This window comes from Nycticebus coucang, chromosome 24, assembly GCF_027406575.1.
Source record: "Nycticebus coucang isolate mNycCou1 chromosome 24, mNycCou1.pri, whole genome shotgun sequence".
Classification (NCBI taxonomy): domain Eukaryota; kingdom Metazoa; phylum Chordata; class Mammalia; order Primates; family Lorisidae; genus Nycticebus; species Nycticebus coucang.
Genome location: NC_069803.1, coordinates 4,927,304 through 4,950,136, shown reverse-complemented (window position 1 = coordinate 4,950,136; position 22,833 = coordinate 4,927,304). Strand labels below are relative to the sequence as shown.

Genomic DNA, 22,833 nt, shown 5'->3' with positions numbered 1-22,833 from the left:
CTATTGATTGGGATGTCTTTGTCCAGCTCTCTTTCAACATTTCTGTTTCATTTCCTCTTTAAGTATGTCTCTTGTAAATGTAATGGAGCTGGATTTTTGTTCTTATCTTGATTTAAGAATACATTTTTTTCTTAATTCACCAGGAGAATTTAATTAGTTTCCTTTATGGTGATCTGTTTTATTTGGTCTTTATAATATTTAGAGATTGGCTTTGCTTTGAGGTAGAATGTCTAAATACCCATGGCTTACAGAAACAAACAGAAGGTCTGTACCCAAAGAAAAGGGTACTGGGCAGTGGACACCCAGCCCTGAGTTCTTCCATAGTCTGAGTTTGTTATCTCCCTGGAGAGGCAGAATTACATGGTGATTTTGCATTTTGAGAAATTTGGATTAAAATATTGGCTCCTCCACTTCCTATAATGTAAGCTTGAGCATGTTAATTTTTTCTAAATTGGATTTCATTCACATACTATGAATATAAAGAAGATTATAATAACCCCAACTAGAGTGTGGTACGGAGAATTATATCACGAAACATGCAAACCACTCAGGGCATCATAATCACTGACCATTAGGTATTTACATTTCTAATTATTTTTGCCACTTTATTTTTTTGTATCTTTTGTATCTTTTTTGAGAAAAATATGTACTTTTGTTTCCTCTTGTGAGACATTTATATTACATATTTCCAGAAAAATAGGAAAACATATAAGAAAAAAACAAAATGGTATTTTAAGCAAAATTAGACATTCATATTAAAGCCAGAAAAACCAGGGATACAATAATATTTATGTGTTACTTGAAAGAGTTCAATTCAATTCAACAGTTCTCGCTTATATTCCCATCTGATTCTTGTAGCTAACTTCTGGAATAGACAGGGCAACTTGATTATTCCCATTTTAGTTAAAAACTTCAATTAAAAATAAAATCAAGAAAATGATTTAAGCTCCATTATCTCATGTATGTGGTATAGGAAAACAACTAGTGGTCAGAGGGTCGAAAGTTCTAGTGTCTATACACACCACAACGATCTTGAGATTTTGTTTTCTTGGCTGTGAAATGATGAAATGAACTTGATGACTTCTGAGTCTCTTCCAAGCTAAAACATTCCATGATCTTATGATGCACTTAATTTGTAGTTGAAAACCTCATGACATATTCTTTGACTTTCATCTGAAGGATATCTGCATATCTGCCATTAAGAAGAAGGATATTGAAGCCAAGCTGACTCAGGTGGTTGAGAATTGCACTAACCAAAACCCAAGTTTTGCAGTATTTAAGGGGAAGGGAGAACTCCTTCTTAAAGGAACCAAATAAAGAGAAATTATTACTTTGATGGAAGATAGTTTAATGTTCTTCTGGTCCTTACCAAGCAACAGGTAATTTTATAATTTGGAGGAGGGAAGTTTTAATTTGGTATTTAAAATTATAAAATTCTAGATAATAGCCCAGTTTGGCAACTATGGCATCACACAGGATTCTGTTCTAAACTGTTAGATCTTCTCCATCCTTGAATGAACTATTTGCCATAATAATCATTGCCTCTATCTCTTTACTTGGCATTCATCTCCCCTTCCCTATTTTTCCTGGGGAGCCCATCATAATTTTTGTTCCCTAAATTATCAGTTATTCTCTGAAGGTCTTGGCTCCCCACTGAGACGACCTCTTCATTTTATCTTCTTTCTCTCCTTTGGTCCTCTGGTGTGTCATCATTGCCCCCCTTGGCAAACTCTATTAAAACATCCAGCCAACAGCCCAAGGAAACCCTGCTGGCCACACATGCAAGCCATACCATTAGGGGCTTGGTATTTAGAGACTTGCCATTTTTAGAGTGAAAAGCAGCTGGGGCCAGTGTGGCCTGAACAAGGCAATGATCCTGTTCATCATGGATCCATTGGACAAACTTGAAGGTGCCATGAGTGCAGCTTTAGGAAATTCCAGTAGGACTCAGTCAGATTAAGTGTTCTGTCAGGTCTTTGATCTGGGCATTAGCAACCTCTCTTCCTCTAGAGAAGAACTAACTGTGCAGTAGTTAGTGACTATTCTTCATCCTAACATATCTAATCAAAACCTAATATCCCTTGTGCAGGTTGATTAATGTGTGGCATTCTGCATGACCTGTGACCCTGGAGCAGGTCTGTGTTTGGACAGTGTACTCATCTATAGTGCTCCTAGTCCAGGGAGTTCTGGGTTGAATTTTTGAGGTCAAGATCCTAGAGTGCATCCTCTGCTGTCACGGAATCTGACCTATCTTGGCAAAGGTGATCACAGGATATTCAGTGTTTCCTGGACTTCATGGGATATACTATTTCTGCATGGTTTATTGTAAATTTTGCGATCCTGACTTCCTGCATGATGACCTCTTGAGGAAGTGCTGTAGGATTCACCTAGCAGTGTCTGCAGCCAAGGAATTCAGGATTTGAAGTCTTTTTTTAAATTTATACTTATTTGGACATAGTCTGGTTAGTATAAAACCTATTTTTGGTATTAATAAACTCAGTGTCAAGGGCCTCGTAGAAAGAGTATTATGGCATCTAAGAGTCATCGCATTCTGAGATTTTTCCTCCTAGAGAACTTTGCAGTACCAAGTGGACCTAGAAAGCCTTTTTCAGAACTATCCACAGAGTGTCTTGTGACAGGCCATGCCTGCTGAATCTCAAGGACAACCTCAAGGACTGTGACTTCAGAGGGAAATTGTGTGTCCATGGGTGAGACTAGAGAGATTTTGCCTGGATTGTGACACTTCCATCATGGATCCCTGATTCCATAGGACCTCATTGGCCTTCCTGTCAGTCATGGTGGTTTTGACCATGAACAGTTGTACAATGCAGGTACTTGGCCAAAGGATAGAAACTAGTTTAGCTAGATGTTGTTTCAGATCTCCCTTTTTCATGGTAGGAAGTTATATGCCATCAAATATGATTCCTTTTATTACCCATGCAAGACCAGGTGCTTCTTCCTGAAATCCTTGCCCATGGCATCTTAATTTATATATATATGCATACATACATATATATATATGTATGTTTTATTACGGGTTAATGTGAGGGTACAAACAACCAGGTCACAATATTTGAGTTTGTTATGTAGAATACCTCTTATAGTTGTGGTCTGTACCCCCCAAAAGGTGTAGCATATACCCATACATTGTGCCCATTCACTGGGAGCACACCCCCATTCCTTCATTCCAACTTGAATTGAAATGAGTTTTTCTCCTCTGTGGGGTGGTTTTGATTTGCATTTATCTGATGATTATCATAGATTTATTAGCCATTTGTCCATCATCTTTAGAGAAGGTTCTGTTCATGTCTCTTAACCAGTGATAGATGGGATTTTTTGCTCTTTTTTGTTGTTGTTGTTGATTAATTTGAGTTCTCTATAGATCCTATTATCAAACCATTGTCAGATTCTTAACATGCAAATATATTTTTCCTTTGAAGGTTGTCTATTTTTTTATTGTGTCCTCAGCTATGCAAAATATTTTCAATTTAATTATGTCCCATTTGTTTATTTTTGTTATTGTTGTGATTACCACTTAAGACTTCTTCATAAGATCTCTCAAGATACTCAAGAGTTTTTCCCACACTTTCTTCAAGTATTTTTATGTTTCATGCCTTAGATTTAAATCTTTTATCCATCTTCAATCAATTTTAATAAGTGATGAAAGGTGAGGGTCCAGTTTTAGTCTTTTGCATGTGGTTATCCAGTTCTCCCAGCACCATTTATTGAATAGAATTTCTTTTCTTAAAACTTTTGTTTGGTTTATCAAAGGTCAGGTGGCTATAAGAGATTGGTTTTATCTTTTGATTTTCTACTTGATTCCAAATGTTCATCTCACTATTTTTGTGCTAATGCCGTGCTGTTTTGATCACTGTGGACTTGTAACATAGTCTAAAGCAGGGGTCCTCAAAATTTTTAAATGGGGGGGCCAGTTCACTGTCCCTCAGACCATTGGACTATAGTTTAAAAAAAAAAACGAAACTATGAACAAATTTCTATGCACACTGCAAATATCTTATTTTGAAGTAAAAAAATAAAATGGGAACAAATACAATCACACTGCCTCATGTGGCCTGTGGGCCGTAGTTTGAGGACCCCTAGTCTAAAGTCTAGCAGAGTAATGCCTCTGGATTTGTTTTTTATTACTAAAAATTGCCTTGTGTGTTTTTTTAGTAATAAAACACGTGGCTATACGTGTTTTTTTACTGGTTCCATACAAACAACATTATGTTGATTCTTCCCACCTAGGAGCATGGTATGCCCTTCCATTTGCTAATGCCTTCTGTTATTTGTTTTCTTAGGGTTTCATAATTGTATTTGTAGAGGTTCTTCACCTCTTTTATTAGGTATTTCCCAAGGTATTTCATTTTCTTTGAAGCTACTATAAAGGGAATTATACCTTTTTTTATTTTATTATTTTTTATTACATCATAGCTGTGTACATTGATATGATCATGGGGCATCATACACTAGTTTCACAGAGCGTTTGACACACTTTCATCACAATCGTTGACATAGCCTTCCTGGCATTTTCTCAGTTATTGTGCTAAGATATTTAGCTTCTCAACTTGGCTGTTGTTGGCTACTGATTTGTGGACATTAATTTTATACCCTGAGATGTTACTGTATTTTTTGATCACCTCCAGGAGTCTTATGGTTGAGTCTCTAGGTTCCTCTAAATACAAGATGATATCATTGGCATAGAGTTAGTTATTAGAGTTTGACCTCTACTGCACTCATTTGCATGCCCTTCATATCCTTGTCTTGTCTGATTGCATTGGCTAGAACTTCCAGCACTGTATTGAATATTAGCGGTGATAGAGGACATACTTGTCTGGTTCCAGTTCTAAGTGGAAAAGATTTCAGTTTTACTCCATTCAGTATAATATTAGCTGTGGGTTTGTAGATAGCTTCAGTCAGTTTATGAAATAAGCCACCTCTACCAATATTCTTAAGTGTCCTTGTTAGAAAAGGATGCTGAATTTTATCAAATGCTCTTTCTGCATCTGCTGAGAGGATCATGTGGCATTTATTTTTGCTTCTATTGATATGGTGAATTACATTTATGGATTTGCGTATGTTAAACCAGCCTTGCATCACTGGAATAAAGTACTTTATCATGATATATAATTTTTTAATAAGTAACTGTAATCTGTTGGCTAAGATTTTATAGGGTTTTTTTTTTGGTTTGTTTGTTTGGGGTCTTTTTGTTTGTTTTTTGAGACAGAGTTTGACTTTGTTACCCTCAGTAGAATGCCATGGCATCATAGCTCATAGCAACCTCAAACTCTTTGCCTCAAGAAATCCTCTTGCCTCAGCCCTCCCAAAATTTGGGACTATAGGCACCTGCCACAATGCCCAGCTATTTTTTTTTTCAGTCTGGCTGGGGCTGGGTTTGAACCTGCCACCTCCAGCATATGGGGCTGGTGATCTATTCCTTTGAGCGACAGGTGCCACCTCCCAGCTATTTTTTTTAAAGGGGGGCTTTTGCTCTTGCTTCTTGTGAGCTTAAGCAATTCACCCACCTCGGCCACCCAAAGCACTAGGATTATAGTCATGAACCATTGCACCCAGCCCTACATTGCATCTATATTCATTAGTGAAATTGGTCTGTAGTTCTCCTTCCTTTTTTTTTTTTTTTTTGCCATGGCCAGATTTGAAACCGTTGAACCCGCCACCTCCAGTATATGGGGCTGGTGCCCTACTCCTTTGAGCCACAGGTGCCATCCACCGTAGTTCTCCTTTCTAATTGGGTCTTTCCTGGGTTTGGTATCAGGGTGATGTTTGCTCAGAGAATGTGTTGGGGAAGATTCCTTCCTTCTCAATGCTTTGGAATAGGTTCTGCAATATAGGTACCAGCTTATCTTTGAAAGTTTGATAGAATTATGGTGTGAAGTTGTCTGGTCTAAGAATTTTTTGTTGTTGTTGTTGGAAAGCTTTTAATTGTTTCTTAGGTTTCAGTGCTTGATACTGGTCTGTTCAAGAGATTCTTCTTAGTTAAATCTAGGGAGAGGGTGTGTTTCCAAGTATTGGTCCATTTCCTCCACATTGGCAAAGAGTGGAGGAATAGAATTTCTTGTAGTAGTCAGAGATAATCTCTTGTATCTCTGTGATATATGTTATTTCATGTTTTCATTTATAATTGAGGTTATTAGAGATTTTACTTTTCTGTTTCTAGTTAATGTGGCCAACGGTTTATTAATTTTGTTTATTTTTTTCAAAGAACCCCTGTTTTGTTTCATTGATTTTCTGAAGGATTATTTTGATCTCAATTTCATTTATTTCTGATTTAATCTTGGTTATATCTTTCCTTCTGCTAGGTTTGGGATTAGATTTTTCTGCCTTTTCCATTTCCTTAAAAGGATTCATTAGTTTGCTAATGTGCTCTCTATTTTATGAATGTAGGTAGCCAATAGGATAAATTTCCCTCTTGGGAGTATTTTTGCAGTATCCCACAGGTTTTGTTAACTTGTCACTTCATTGTTGTAATGTTTGAGGAATTTAACAATTTCTTCTTTTATCTCTTGCTTAACCCAACTGTCATTCAGCATAAGCATAAGCATCCACTTTCAAGTGGATGAAAATTTTTGTGGAGTTGAGTTTGCACTTTTATTGCCTTGTGGTCTGAGAAGATACACTGTGCAATTTTAATTTTTTAAATTTTACTGAGGTTTGATTTGTATCTCAAGATACGATTAATTTTGGAATATGTTCCATGAGCTGATGGGAAGAATGTATATTCCTTAGTTTGGGAATGATATGTTCTGTATATGTCTAAAAAGCCCATTTGTTCTAGGGTCACATTTAAGTCCCTTGTATCTTTGTTTAGTTTCTATTAAGAGGCTCTTTCTAATTCTGTTAGAGGGCTGTTAAAGTCCTGAGATATTATGGTGATATGTGATATTATATTGCTCAGACCAATCAAAGTCTGTTTTATAAATCTGGGAGCATTTAAGTTGGGTACATATATATTTAGAATTGAAATGTCCTCTTATTTTGTTGTTCCCTTAACCAGAATGAAGTGACCATCTTTGTCTTTCAAAACGTTAGTTGCTTGCATCTAAAAATACGATTGCGACCCCTCCTTTCTTCAGATTTTCATTTGCTTGAAATACTGTTTTCCTCCCCTTTATTCTGAGTCTTGACTTATCCTTCAAGGTTAAGTGTGTTTCCTGGAGACAACATATGATGACTTGTGGTTTTTTTATCCAATCGACCAGCTTGTGCCCCTTCAGTGGGGAATTCAAGCCGTTAACATTTATTGAGAGAATTGATAAGTGTGGTGGAGTTCTATTCATCTTATTTTGTGAAAGTCCACTGCTCAGTTTTATACTTTGTGACATTGTATGAGCTAGATTTTGTCCCTAAGTTTCTGGGTGTTTACTTTGCTGATGGTCCATTGCTATGGTCAGTGTAGAGAATAGGTCTAAGTATTTCCTGTACAGCTGGTCTTATTGTAACAAATTTCCTCAATGTTTCTGTATCAGTAAAAAAGATTTGATTTCTTCATCAATTTTGAAGCTCAGTTTAGCAGGATACAAAATTCTGGGCTCAAAATTGTTTTGTTTAAGATGATTAAAGGTAGATGGCCATTTTCTTCTGGCTTGGAAAGTTTCAGCTGAGAAGTCTGCTATTACCCTGATGGATCTGCCCCTGTAGGTCAGTTGGTGTTTACTCCTTGCTGTTTGCAGAATTTTCTGTTTTGTCTTGACTTTGGACAGGCTCATTACAATGTGTCTTAGAGATTTTCTGTTTGTGTTAAGATGACTCAGCATTCAATATGCCTCTAAAAATAGTGTTTCAGAATGTTTAGCAAATGTTGGAAATTTTTCATTTATGTTATCCTCCAGTAGGGGTTCTATTCCTTTGGGATGTTCTTCTTCCCCTTCAGGGATACTTACAATTCATATGTTTGAAAGCTTCATGAAGTCCCATAATTCCCAGAGCAAATGTTCTGCTTTTTCTCTCTTCTTCTCTGCCTCTATAACTACTTGGGTGAACTAAAAAGCTTTATCCTGTAACTCTGAGATTATTTGTTCTCCATGGTCTAATCTATTATTGATACCTTCTACTGCATTTTTAAGTTCCCTGACTGATGCCTTCAATTCCTTATGCTCTGCCATATCCTTTGTATATTCTTCATATCTTTCATCCATTTTTTGGTTCTGTTTTTCCACTTTATCAACAATCTGATTTATTGCCTTAGCCATCTATATTTTTAAATTCCCTTTTTGTCATTTACATTAATTATTTATAGGTAGAATCCTCTTCATTCACTGCCTCATTGTCCCTTGGGGGATGTTGCTCTTTTTTAGTTTTTCATGTTGCTTATTTTTGTGTTTGTTCCTCCTCATATGTATTTTCTTCTTGTTCACTTCCTTCCTCAACTTTTTCCTTCACTTTAAATTATCTTGTCTCAAAAGTTAGGTGTTGAAATTTCCTTTTAGTTTAAGACCAAAAAGAAAAGAAGGGTAAAGTGCAAAAAGGGAGAAAGAAGAGGAAATGAAAAAAAAAAGAAGGTGGGGTGAAAGAAGAGAAAGAGAGAGACAAGAGAAATGCTGTTGTTCAAAAGGGTGCTATGGACACACCCACAACTCTAGGACTCTGGGGGTCCCTTGAAGTGAGGATCTCCTCACCTTCATGGGGAAAGCAAGACCCTGCCTCTGCAAAATCTGGAAAGAGAAAACAAAAAAATAAATTAATTAAAATTAAAATTCAGCAGTGTGTTGCAGTGGGAACCTGCCAATACTGTCTTTCCAAATGCCAAAGTTATAAGGACACTCTTGACCATGAGCTCTTGATCTCCTTGAGCCAGACCAATGCCATTACCTCCCACTAGCCAGACCAATGCTGTGATCCACCCCCTGCATTACAAGAAAAGAAAAAAATAAATAAAAATAGATAAAGGGAATTAAAATATAATTATATAATCTAAAGAAAAAAAGGTTATCTTAGCTGTTGTACAACAAATTTGTGTGGGATATATGAGAAAAGTAGAAAAATCTCTACCTATATATAGAAAAAAGAACAGAAATTAAAAAGAAAGAATGAAAAGAGGTTTAAAGTTTATAATAAAAATGGAGGAGCCTTTGCTATTGAAGAAAGTAAAAAAGAAAAAATAATATCACCAGACAAACAAATAAAAAACACCAAAGAAGAAATATATATGTGTGCATGTGTGTGTGTGTGTGTGTGTGTGTGTATATCTCAATATATTGCCTAGACACAGGTGACACTGTGGTGTTAGGAGACAGATAACGCACATTGTTTTGCTGTGGAAAAATTAGGACCCCGGGCTACTCTCTTAGCTGCAGAGGAGATCCGTTCCATCTTCCTGACTTAGTTGCCCTCAATCGGCTCTTGGTTGCTTTGTTAGCATTCAATCTCTGCAGGATTATGGTCCTAAACTTCTTTCCAGATTCTGTAGAAAGCATATCACATAATGTTCCATGACAATAATTCCCAGTACCATTCATCTTACCCCAAGAGTAGATGGGTAGGCATCCCAGTAGATGCCTGAGCTCAGCAGGTGCACCAGACCTGGCCATACACTAGGATCCTGCAGACTGTTTCTCCCAGTCAGCCTTTCTGCAATGGTAGCACCTAACTAGCAGCCAAGCCGATGGGCGATCCACCCCACCTGGTTGATCCTGACTGCTGAACATTGTTCATGTCTGTCTATCCACTCATTTAAGCCTTCCAAGGCCACTCCAGTGTGTAGGATTAGCCCCAAATCAAAAAACTGCAGGACAGGACAGTTCTTTCCTGTCCACAGTTCTCTGGGCCGGCAGCCAGCCAGTCCCCTTCCCTACCACTCACCTTCTGTGCTGTTTCTCCTCAGCTCCAGACATCCTTGCTCCTGTAGTCCACCACTGCTTCACTGTGCCCCCAGATTGATACCCCTGGGAAGGCCCCCAGCCAGAGGTGGTTGAAGTTTTCTTTCCCCTTCCTCATTGCTAGTGGCTATTAAGGAGATGTTTCTAGTCCACCATTTTGCTCCACCCCATCTATTCTGGTTTTGCTTGTTTGTTTGTTTTGCAGTTTCTGGCTGGGGCTGAGTTTGAACCCACTACCTCCAGTATATGGGGCTGGCACCCTACTCCTTTGAGCCACAGGTGCTGCCTGTCCTGTATTTTTAATAGCATATTGTAGACATTGAATTTATGTGGATCAAATGCAAAACAAACCTTACATTCCTTCATGTATCCTTGCATGTTTTATAACTATACTCTCCTTTTGCATCAGACCATTCCTATGATTTTCCTCCATGCCATCCCTCCTTCCTTCCAGAAATAGTTGAATTAGTTCAGTTTCAGATTGCTATTCTGTGGGGAGAAGGGAGGAAGGAAGAGGGAGGAAGCTATATTCAGTAAGATTTTTTCTCAATATTTGCTTTAAAGTTTAAAGTTATATTAACCTTCAATATCATAAGTTTTATTGTGAATCACTTTTTTAAATATATATACTATACCTTATCTTTCTAAATGTTTTCTTATTCTCTTTGTTGAAATGTCTTGTATTCATTCTGTAAAAGGAAGTCTGGGTAGTGTCTTTGAATGTCCTAAAAGGTTTTGTCTTTGCTCTTGCAAGTAAGTGACAATTTGGTTGAGTTAGAGTTTTTGCAATCTTTTTTTTTCCTAATTAATTTACTATTATTATTTTGTGAAATACATTATTAATAATAAATAATTAATTAATTATTATAATAATAAATAATTAATTTATTATTATTATTTTTTGAAATACTGTTTCACTCTGGATAGAGTGCCATGGTCTCACAGCTCATAGTAACCTCAAACTCTTTGGCTCAAATGCTCCTCTTGCCTCAGCTTCCCAGGTAGCTGGGACATCACACTCGTGCCATGACACCCAAGCTAGGTTTTCTATTTTTAGTAGAGACGGAGTCTCTCCCTTGCTTAGGCTGGTCTTTAACTCCTGAGCTTAAGTGATCCTCCCACCTTGCCGTGGCCTTCCAGAGTGCTAGGATGAGAGGCATGAGACACCATGCCCAGCCCTTATAATCCTTTTTACTTTTTTTTTGTTCTAATGTCTTCTAGCACTTAAGGCTGCATTCTAGGTAGTAAGCTATTTTCGAGTAGGTCCAAATCCAGACTCTCTTCTCTGCTTTGTGGGGTCAGGATTCAAAAAATAAGTCTCCTTTGTCAGTTCGCTCACTTGTAATCAGGCTCTGCCAATTAGGGTCCAGGAGGATATACAGCATGCCCAGAAGAGGGAAGAGATCTGTTCCTCCTTCGTTTTGCACCTGTTCTTTTCAGCCTCACCTACTCAATGAACTTTTAGTATAGTTGCAGTGCTTGGTACCCCTTGACACTTTTTCCCCAACATGCTAGAACCAGACTTGCAGTTTCTCTTTATAGATACAATTACCAGCCATGTTGGGACCCCTCTTCCTATTTTGGAATTCCAGCCTCAATAGTTACCTCTTTAAAATGACTAAATGTGGGTAATTTCAGTCTTCCTTTGTTGATCCCTCAGAAGCTTGATTTTTTTTAATCTCTGTGTTACCCCCATATTCCTTTCTTGCCATTCTGGTCCTCTAATCCTATTTTAAATTAAATTCTCTCTTAAAATGGCTGATGTTATTTCTGCCTTCCCTGCTGGATCCTAATTGATACAGATCAGAAATGAGAGTTGTGGTGTCAGTCTTATTCTCCTTAATTTTCAAACAACCTATTATTTATTTTGAATAGGTTGTTTAAAAATTTGTTCTCTGAGGCAAGAGAATCACCTACGCCCAGCAATTGGATGTTGCTGTGAGCTGTGTGATGCCACAGCACTGTACCGAGGGCAATAAAGTAAGACTGTTTCTACAAAAAAATTAAGTTCTTAATATTTGAAATTTCATCATCATGTAGCTGTATGTTCATCTTCCTTCAGTGTTTCCTGCCTGATAACTTTTCAATCTCTACTCAGGTCAGTTTTAAGTTCAGAAAAGTAGTTTCAGCTATTTTGTTTAATAATTTTTTTGTGAAAATGTCTGTTTTATCATTCTGAACTGCACATTATAATTGTGTGTCTTGCATTAAACCTCTATATCTTTTGTATCATAATTTTTATCTCTTTTCTTTGCTTAGTGGTCTTGGGAAATTCCTTTATTCTCTTATACTTTCATCAATATCCATTCTGTTACTAAGTTTCTCTATTGAGATTTTAATTTTGTCAATTACTTTCCCTCCAACCCCAAGAGCTCTGTCTTGCCCCTTTATCACTGCTTCTGGTTGTAGGCTGCATTTATTTTATCAGTGTAATGTCCTCCCAAATCTCACTAAGAACCATCATTATAATTTTAAAACATTTAATCGCATATCCTGTGTTAACTCATACAAGGGAGGGCGTTTCATGTATTTTCTCTGCCTGGTCTCCCATAAGAATTGTAGGAAAACTGGCACTTGTCTATTACCTGCTAATATTTGTATATGGATGTTTGGAGTGTTCAGAGTGCCTCTTTTTCACTCCTTGGGTCATTGTCTTCTGAAGACACCCACAACTGCCAGCTAACTAGATACAGCTTTAAAAGTTTTATTGTGGAAATCAAAGTCCCAGCTGACTGTGTGTATCCCCTTAAAGATAAACATGCAGGATAATGCTGTGGTCAGCAATCCCACAATCAAGGCTCTGTTTGGATAAGGTCTCAAATCCTTCATTTTGTTTCTCTTTGATTATTTTTCAAGGTGCTCCTGACAAAAAGGTGTTGTCACTCACCATAGGTTACTTCTCCGTGACTGCTAGGGCTCAGGGTTTCTCCTCCTGGCTAATCTGGCTGCATAGCCCCACCTCCCACCCCTGGCCTTCATGGTTTGGGTGTAGGGCTTTATACCCTTCCCTAAACAGCTTTCTCTTCCATATTTTGCTCCTCCAAGTCAAGATAAATTTACATGTTCTCTCAAAATTACCCATTGACTCACTAAACAGCGTCCATAGGCTGTTAGCTCCTGGTGCCTTCTTTGGGTTTCATACACATTTTGCTGCCAGTTGTGTAACATTTCTGGATAAATATTTCTTTGGGTTTGTGGTATATGACTGTAATTTTTCTTAGTTTTAGTAAAACTCAAATGTTCCTCTGTATGTATGTATTTTTGTTCATTTCCATGGCTTACGGGCTGAAAACATATGGCATGCATGCCAACATCTTTTCAGAAGTCTGTCAATATATGATTCATATTTGAATCTCTTGTGAGATTTAGTATGAGAAAAATATACAGAATGGAATGTAAAGAAAAGAATAAAAAGGCTTCATGAAAACTATTAATAGTTATCAATATGCTGCTATTATATAGAGGATGCCAAATAATGTATGCACATTTTAAGAAAGGAAAACATCTGTATGAAATTTTTAATACCAAAGTCACGTTTGACTTCTGCAATTACAAGAGGTGTTCATTGTGACTTATATTTATCTTTTGTTATTAGTGTGTATTGAACATTATAATTTTAATGTAGTATTTTCTTCATAAAATGTATATACATTTTTGCATCCTCTGCGTTAGGCACACATGTATATTCACTCCTCCTGTCTTTCTTGAGCTTCAGACTACATTTCCAACTGAATGTCTGCATAAGCCCCCAAACTTAGTACTGTCTCTATCAATGTTTATGGTGAAATGGAGCTTACATTAAGAGCCAGGCTGCACACTACCACTTACAAAGCAGTTGGAAGAAAATCAGTTGAAGCTGTTAGCCTCTTACCCAATTACTTGTAAATTAGGGCAAATTGGAAACAGAAGAGCATTTTGGGAATGAGCTCTGCTGAGGCAGAGGTGAGAGTACTTTCCTTTCATCTCAACCTAAGGAAAGAGGCTGAAGGGGGACCACTCAGAAATCTCAATTTGCATCTCTTGTAAATTTGGGGACACAGACGATGGACCTGTAGTTCATTTGTGGGGACACAGATGATGGACCTGTAGTTCATTTGTGGGAAGAGACTGCTGGCCTAGCTGCTCCATATCAGATGGATGGCCACCCTAGACATAGTGTGTCCTTCAAATCTGTTGGGGCAAAGAATGCCTAAGAGCTTTTGTGGCCCAGATGTGGGTGGCATGGGAAAGCAGTAGAAATTTCCAGCTGAAGCAGACTTCTGGGCAGGGGAGGGTTCTAGCAGAAAATAGGAGCATGGGGAGTATTGAAAGATGAGTAATGAAAGCATAGGTTGAGAACCACAGATGAGACATTTAGAAATTAAATATCCTAAGGACTTTACCTCTCTTCTCCATCCCTTTGCATTTCTGATCACCTTTACTTTGCTCAACTTTATTTTCCTAGTATTTTGTTTCTATCATCCCATAAGACTTTCATATTATCATTATTTATTGTCTAGGCTATAAGCTTCTTGAAAACAGCGATCTTTGTATATATTGTTCACTGAGGAACAGAATAGTACTTGGATCTTGAAAGGGGCTATAAAACATACTTGTTGACTTCGAATAGGAATTAAATTTGGATATCTAAAAACCAGTAAAACCACCAAAGAAAGTTGGCATTAAATACCTTCTATGCCCTGAGAGCTCTGGGGTCCAAGCATCATGATCTAATGCCAGTCCAGAGGGACAGACCCCCCTTTAACCCTCCCACTGCCTGTTCACTCCCCAACATTGACTGACAACTCTGAAGTGGCCAGAGGTGGGAAACCAGGAAAAAAATCCTGAAAGGGTTTAATAGGAGAAGTTGATCCCTTTCTTAATACAGACAGCCTACCCAAGGAACATCTGAGCCAGAAGAGAGTGAAGATGTAATGGTAAATAAAATTCAGAATTCTATTATTAGAACTTCATTGGACTGAACATATTAAAAAGGCTGATGGTTCAGAAACTAGAAGGAACTGGAGAAAATGTTAAATTACCTCATGTTGATCTAAAAAGCCATGAGACTGCTGATGTTTTCATTCAAATGCATCAAGACCTTTGAGCAGTTAGTTTTCTAGTAACGTTCCACAAGTTCCACCTGTTTTCCAGACCACATGCATTGGCATCTTAGAAGCACTCATTTTCTTCTTCTCACTTGTAGCATTTCCCTACTGTCAAAATTGTGTCTCTTCTTAAGGACAGACATGTTTGGGACTGTTTCTTCTACAATAGCACAGGCAACCCAAGTCCAAAGTCTGTTTCTAACAGCCCCCACTTTCTAGCATATCATAACTTGCATAACACCTGTTAAACACTTAATAAATGTTTGATGAGTGCATGAATGGATAAGTGACAGGATATACTGAGATCATAAAGTTCTAAAGTCAGCAAGAAGGACAAAATGCTTAGTTTGAAGTATGTGACAGTTAAAATTAGGTAAGTAAAATAGGTGCATGTTCATCTGATGAGTACTCAATAAAGTTCAAATCAAGTTTTCTCGAATGAATGAATGAATGCTAACAGATGAATATGTGACCAAACGGCTATATATACATAAACAAAGTAAAAAGAGAAAATGCAAGGATATTGGTTTATTTGTTCCATGTAAAATGGATTTGTAAATTTGTCCCTGTTTCTTTTTTGTTTTTAGGTGATTCTTGTCTTTTTCCTAAGCATTGGGTCTCTTATTATCTACTTCATCAATTCTACTGAGTAAGTAAAATCCCCAGGCTCCCTTGTCTGCTCTACCAGTAAGTTGCTCAGCTAATTTGGAATTTTCTTCTCAGGGATAATGTTAAATGCACTTAATATACTCTCTCTCTCTCTCTCTCTCTCTCTCTCTCTCTCTCTCTCGCTCACACACACACACACACACACACACACAGTCTGATTAAAAAATGTTAAGTGTTTAGTCCCACCTAAAAAGCACGAAGATCAGCTGTGGCAAATATGCAAGAATTTCCCCCTGAATCCTGACACCTGCATCATTAGGGGATGGAAGTGATCTGCTCTGGAGTCTCAGGGGTGGCACATCTCCAGCCGGCCTCTGCTCACTAGGCCCTCCTCTTATGAAGGCTTCACATGCCTCGGGATCTCTTAGTTGTTGAGTGAGCAGTTCTGTCACAGTTTCAGGGTTTATCAAACCTGAAATCACAAAACAACTTTGGGTGGTCTCTTTTTTTTTTTTTTTTGCTGTCTGCCAAAAAGCTACTTTATTTATTTATTTATTAAATCATAGCTGTGTACATTAATGTAATCATGGGGTACCATACACTGGTTTTATAGATCGTTTGACACATGTTTATCACACTGGTTAACATAGCCTTCCCGGCATTTTCTTTGTTATTGTGTTAAGACATTTATATTCTACATTTACTAAGTTTCACATGTACCCTTGTAAGAAGCACCTCAGATGTAATTCCACAAATCACCCTCCCTCCGCCCATCCTCCCCTCATCCCTCTCCCCCTTCCCCATATTCTTAGGTTATAACTGGGTTATAGTTTTCATATGAAAGCCATAAATTATTTTCAAAGTAGGGCTGAGTACATTGGATACTTTTTCTTCCATTCTTGAGATACTTTACTAAGAAGAGTATGTTCCAGCTCCATCCGTGTAAACATAAAAGAGGTAAAGTCTCCATCTTTCTTTAAGGCTGCATAATATTCCATGGTGTACATATACCACAATTTATTAATAAATGCTAGAAGACCCCAACCTATGGTAAAGAAGCAGATGGTTGTCCATTCTCCTCTGAAGGTATCCCCTTCCCATATCACAGAGTCATGAAAGCTTTTGTGAACAAAATCAATTTAACCTGGGATTCCATGCCAATCATCTGGAAATTATATTGAATTTTCAGCAGAAATAAAATTGGACTTTTAGGGTCACAAAACCAGGCAATTTTAGGGATCCTAGGGAAGCTGATAATCTTTGCTTTGTAAATTCCTAACAAATTATGTAGGAAATTTTCTTTAAATTTGTATCAAGTTAGTCTATTTAACCTGAAGTATCTCTATGTCAGAAGAATACAAAAGCTCAAGTATCCTGAATGGGTGGATGGTCTCACACACCAAGAAGAGCCACATAATCTCTGTTCTCTGAATTCCAATTGACATAATGTTAATTGAACCACTAAACCCTCTGAAAGAAATGGTAGGCAATTTTCCTGTTATTTTCATTGCCATGGGCAGTCCATTGGTTTTATTTACACATTCCTCTACTCTAAAGAGAAAAATCATTCATTTCTCAAAGTTCTCTTGAGATCTGAAATTAGGTTCCTGGATTCTTGGTGATTAAATAGAAAATGACCCATTCTTTCCCCTTTATTTGAGCCTAGATAGATGTTGCTTTTAAAATGTTCATCTTGACAGATGGCTCTTGTTTCTTTTCCAGCCCTGTTGGAAGGTGTTCGTCGTATGAAGACAATACCATCCCCATTGATTTGATTTTCAATGCTTTCTTTAGTTTCTATTTTGGGTTGAGAGTAAGTACCTAGTGAAAGGGTATCGACACCTTTCACCTACATAGGCCTACATGGGCTTCCCTTAATTCTACAACTTGCCTAAGATTTTAGACTCTTAAGATAGAGGGTCTGTGCCCCAAATTGTTAAATATATAACAAGACCTAAAAATGCTTGCTCCTATACTTGAGCTGTAAACCAGGTCAAAAGTTCTAACACAAAATGAAAATGATTTCTTTGTTAGATAACATCACCTGTTGCAAGAACTTCCCCTTACTGGTTTCCCACCTACCACTAAGAAAGCTTTAGTGACAACCACAAGTTAGCACCACTAGAGTGACAGGTCACTGGAGGTGTGCTTGGCTCCACTGGCATAAGTGACATATAACCACATAAAAACATTAGTAGCTTTGCTTCACTTTTGTATACTAATCCATTAAATAGTTCCCTCATTCCATAGGCATTTATCAAGTATCTATCCTAGATCAAGATTTCAATGTGTTTATTCACCCAATATTTGTAAGAGATGGTTCACACACACACACACACACACACACACACACACACACACGTAATAGAGGGAAAGTGTGGTGGCTCAGGCCTATAATCTCAGCACTTTGTGAGGCCAGACAAAGGGTCACTTGAGGCCAGAAGATTGAGAGCAGGCTGGACAATGTAGAAAGACCCCGTCTCTACAAAAAAATGGAAAAATTAGTGAGGCACGTGGTGTTTGTACATCTGCACCAGCCACTCTGGAGGCTGAAGATACCTTAAGGCCAAGAGGCCAACGTAGCAATGAGCTATGATAAACACCACTGTACTCTAGCACTGAAAGAGTGAGACCCTGTCTCAAAAAGAAAAATGGATATATAAATATGATACTTCTTTTAAATATACGCACACATACAGACACACATTCATTTGCATGACATGTATTTCTATGCCTTTCCTTTAAAACTTACTCCTACATATTGATCATCAAAATCATTTTGCGACAGGTCTCACCTTTCTGGAAATGCTTGCATTTTTTAATGTAAATAGGAAGCTCATAAACATAGGCCTTGGGGATTCAAGCTGTACCTTTTCCATCGGAGATATTCCAAATCATGTATCTTCATTGCTCATGTGTAAAGGGCTTTGTGTTTGTAACTGTTTTTATCAGAAAGCTCTAGAAGCAGCAGAAGGGTAAGTGTCTGCTTGGACAGGCATGAAAGTTAAGTTCCGGTGAGTGACGTGAGTATATATTCATTTATTGAACACCCACAAAAGGTACAATCTCAGCATTCATAAAAATGCATGTGCATCTATCGACATATATAAATATATGTATGTTTGTATGCATGTAAAATAGAACACAATCAAGGCTTCATTTGATAAATAAAATGTAGCTGAATAATGCCATCTCTCGTGCTTACTTTGAAATTCTTGAGAGTAACAGCATTTTGGGTGTTCTGTTTCCATTTCATAGTTTTTGGCAGCTGATGACAAGATCAAGTTCTGGTTGGAGTTGAATTCAATTGTTGACATCTTTACCGTCCCACCGACCTTTATTTCTTTTTATCTGAAGAGTAATTGGCTGGGTGAGTGTGCCATAGGAAAAAGCAGCAATATCTAAACAGAAACTCAACATTCATTTATGAGAAACTATCTTTCATTTTACTTTAGTGCCTGACTATCATGTCTAAAATTTTCCTCCTTAATTATATGGTTTTATCATGTATGTCCAGAAACCATCTTTGGGCCCCAGCACCGGCAAAGCACCTGGGTACGCAGTCGGCACTTAATAGTTGCTGATGGAAGGGCTGTCTCCACAGTCTGAGAGGCAAGGCTCCGACATCTCATTCCCCTGAGGCTCTTGCATGCTGAGATTTCACAGAGACTGGGGGAGATAGAGAACTTCTGGTCTTTAAAAACTAATCACCATAGCCATGCATGCTGTGTCATGTTAGAGAATTTTCCAATTAGTTTTTTCGTCTTTAAGGTGGATATGCAGACAGTGATATGTTTAATGTACTTTTAATTGTTTTTATGTAATTTTTATATTATTATCTATAAAATAAATGCCAGTTCTATTCCTTAATATTATCAAGCTCCATGAAGTAAAACAGCAAACAAGCATTGAAGGGAGAGAGTATTTGAGAGATTGTGTAGTCAGGAGTTTAAGTGGTTCACAGAAACCATTTTCTCCCAAGTCTAAAGAGAGAAAGAGGAGGCAGAGTAAAATGAATAGGGCTTATTACACGGGTCACTATGAAAGTTTTGAGACAGTCCGTGTTATCTCCATTATTTCACTCCCAAGAAACAGTCCAGTTTCTGATTTGCTTTCTGATTTGCCTGGGTAAGTTTCAACTTGCTCAGCTGATCAGTGTTGCTGGGAAGGCTCATTTGTTTCCATCTACATGGATTTTAAGTTTCTTGATTCTTGTGTAACTTGAAACTTTTGTAATGACCCATGTATATGTGAGGCATCCTCCTTCATGCTTCATCACAACACTATAACTCTATGAGGTGGGTACTATTTATTATAAGTTCCATTTTACAGATGAGAAAATAGAGGAGGGAAGGGGATTGATTGCCTCAGATTAAACAGCTGTAAAGTGTCAAGGGAAGCATTTGAACTACAGATCATGCTCTTAAATCTATGACATTATAGTAAGTATGTGGGAGCATTTCAGGGAGAAAAAGGATGTAAGCAACCCCAGTGGTGTTCTAATTCAGGCTACACCCTGGATGACCCTCATCTGTTGGTGGCTTTCTGCTTTCCACTGTTTTGTAGGTTTAAGGTTCCTAAGAGCATTACGGCTGCTGGAACTCCCTCAAATCCTGCAAATTCTAGGAGCCATCAAGACCAGGTAAACTCTAGTTCCATTTGAAGTCCTGTTTATTTACTTGTTTGTCAACTGAACTTTTAACTTGTTTTCCAACTTAATTTCAGAGTAAAAATTATAAAATCTTTCAGTTCCCAAGATGATATTCATTCATTATCTCCCATTATATTACATGACACACTGGATGAAACCTTTGTAATCATTTTAAAGAGTTTTGTTTATTCTTTGATTTCATAAAGCTATGATGTGTGAGTCCATTTAGGTTTTAATTCTGGGGCCCTCCACCAAACCTTGACTGAGCCCCAGTCAAAGAAATTCAGAGGTTTTTGTTCTACATATTTACCTTAATGAATCATGTCTCCCCTAAAGAAATATTTCCTCGGGTTTTAGACAGTTACTCTGAGCAGGTTACTATGAGCGGGTTACTATGAAAGTTTTGAGACAGATATGTAAGGGCTCATTATTTCACTTGCAAGAAACACAGTCAAAAGTTTTCTTTCTCATTCATCCATGCTAGTTTCAGCTTGCATGGCTTATCAGTGTTGCTAGGAGGCCTTCATTGGTTTCTATCCATACAGATATCCTTTTCTTAATTTTTGTGTATCTCCAGATTTTCATATGACCCATGTATAAGAGTTATTGCTTATAGAAGAAGTTACTTAAATATCTCCAAGCAACAATAAAAATCCAAACTGCCTTTGAGCAGTAATACTTGTGACGCTTTACAGTTTCCTCTGTCACCCACACACGCTGTCCATGCTTTTACATTCTCCCTGGAGGCATCAAATATTAGAGGCCAGATGGATTTCATCACTGTTTATGCATTATGGAGAAGTGGGGTGGGAAAAGCTCTTATGTGACAGGTGGCCTTTGCTGAAAGCCACGGAGATTTCAGCTGAACTCTAGGGCTGCGCTTAGGAGACAAGAGCAGCTCTGATCCTCTTCACTCAAAGACGCTGTTTAGCAATATGAGTGACTCAACATTTCTGAATCCTGCTCTAAATTTCATTTAATAAACCTTCTGGCTGGATTGCTCGCACAATGCAATTTGTGTTATTACTTTAAATAATGTAACAATCTATTAAATGTGTTTATTTGTTTATTTATTTATTTTTTGATAACAGTGTCTCAAGCTGTCGCCATCGGTAGAGTACTGTGGCATCACAGCTCTCAGCAACCTAAACTCCTGGGCTTAAGCGACTCTCTTGCCTCAGCTTCCCAGTAGCTGGGACTACAGGCGCCTGCCGCAACACCCGGTTATTTTTTGCAGTTGTCATTGTCGTTTAGCAGACCAAGTTCAAACTCTCCACCCTTGGTGTATATGGCCGGCGCCCTGCCGACTGAGCTACGGGCGCCATCCATAGAGTATATTTTTAAAAGTGATATTGTCAGGCTAGTGGATATCACAGCAAAATTCAAACTTTTTAAAAAATTTCAAACTTGTGTGACCAGTGAGTTTACAGCTGTGCGTCTTAAGCTGTCACATGTCTGTGAATCCAGCAGAAGGTCTTATAACAAGGCAGATGGGCAGAGCAGGGGGGCGCGGAGTTCTGCGCTCCGACGCGTTCCTGGGTAACCCCTCCCTTCTGGTTCGTCAATCACATTTTCAGTCACAAGGCCTTAGAGTGGTGAGGGAACAGTTTCATGAAAGACAATTGCGAAACTTGGTAAATGTAGAATGTAAATGTTTTGGCACAGTAACTGAGATAACGCCAGAAAGGCTATGTTAACCACTGTGATAAAAATGTGTCAAGTGGTTTATGAAGCGAGTGTATGATGCCCCATGATCATATCAATGTATACAGTTATGATTTAATAAAAAAAAGAAAATATATTCGTTTGCACAAAAATTATTACCTCTGTCAACACGTAATGAGTATATTATTATTTCTAAATAAATTAATAAATATGAAAGTATAAACACCTCAAAAAAAAAAAAAGAAAAAAGAAAGACAATTTCTCCATGGAAGAGAAGTGGGTGTTGATTTCAGGATGATTCAGGCTCACTACAGCTCCACCACAGATCATGAAGCATTGGGTTCTCACAAGGACCACTCACCCTAGATCCCTGGAAAGAACAGTTTGAGAGTAGGGTTCCGGCTCGGGTGAGGCTCTGAAGCTGCGGCTGAGGTGACAGGAGGCGGAGCTCCGGCGGTGACGCGAGCGCTGGGGGCGGTGCAAACTCAGCCTGCTCTGCTCGCGCCCCACTGAGGTTCCTAACCTGCCACCACCAGCGCCAGCCAGTCCCTGGGGCCCGGGGGTTGGGGACTCCAGTCTTAGAGAATGAGGTGATTGTGTTGTTCTGGAACCTGCCGGCAAGACCCAACAGCTCTTTTTCTTTCTCCCTCTAGTAATTCAGTGAAATTTTCCAAACTGCTATCAATGATTTTCAGCGTCTGGTTCACTGCGGCAGGATTCATTCACTTGGTGAGTGTCTCATTCCAGTCCCTGGAAAAAGGAAAGGGAGTCTGCGGTGCCCCGTCTCTATCACTGTAACCCAGTCACAGCTTCACCGCTTTAGTTCCCCTTTTAGGTTTTCTGCACCCTCATATTATCACAAATACGTGTCCCCTACAATCAAGATATCCATGTTCCCTCTTTCCAATTCTCAAAACCTGTTCTTAGATAAAGATTTATAACCTAATAGGCTCCCAAAATATAATAAGCAACAGGTAAAATGTAT

At 38.2% G+C, this 22,833-nt stretch overlaps 1 protein-coding gene across 1 annotated transcript in view; it reads left to right on the top strand.

Annotated features, from left to right (window-relative positions):
* KCNU1 (potassium calcium-activated channel subfamily U member 1) overlaps positions 1-22,833 on the top strand; it is a 227,634-nt gene that overhangs the window by 22,730 nt on the left and 182,071 nt on the right. Inside the window, exons 3-7 of the mRNA XM_053578834.1 lie at positions 15,511-15,572; positions 17,255-17,345; positions 18,791-18,902; positions 20,099-20,174; positions 22,502-22,577. Of these exons, the coding sequence (XP_053434809.1) occupies positions 15,511-15,572; positions 17,255-17,345; positions 18,791-18,902; positions 20,099-20,174; positions 22,502-22,577 (417 nt within the window). The remainder of the gene's footprint in view (positions 1-15,510; positions 15,573-17,254; positions 17,346-18,790; positions 18,903-20,098; positions 20,175-22,501; positions 22,578-22,833) is intronic.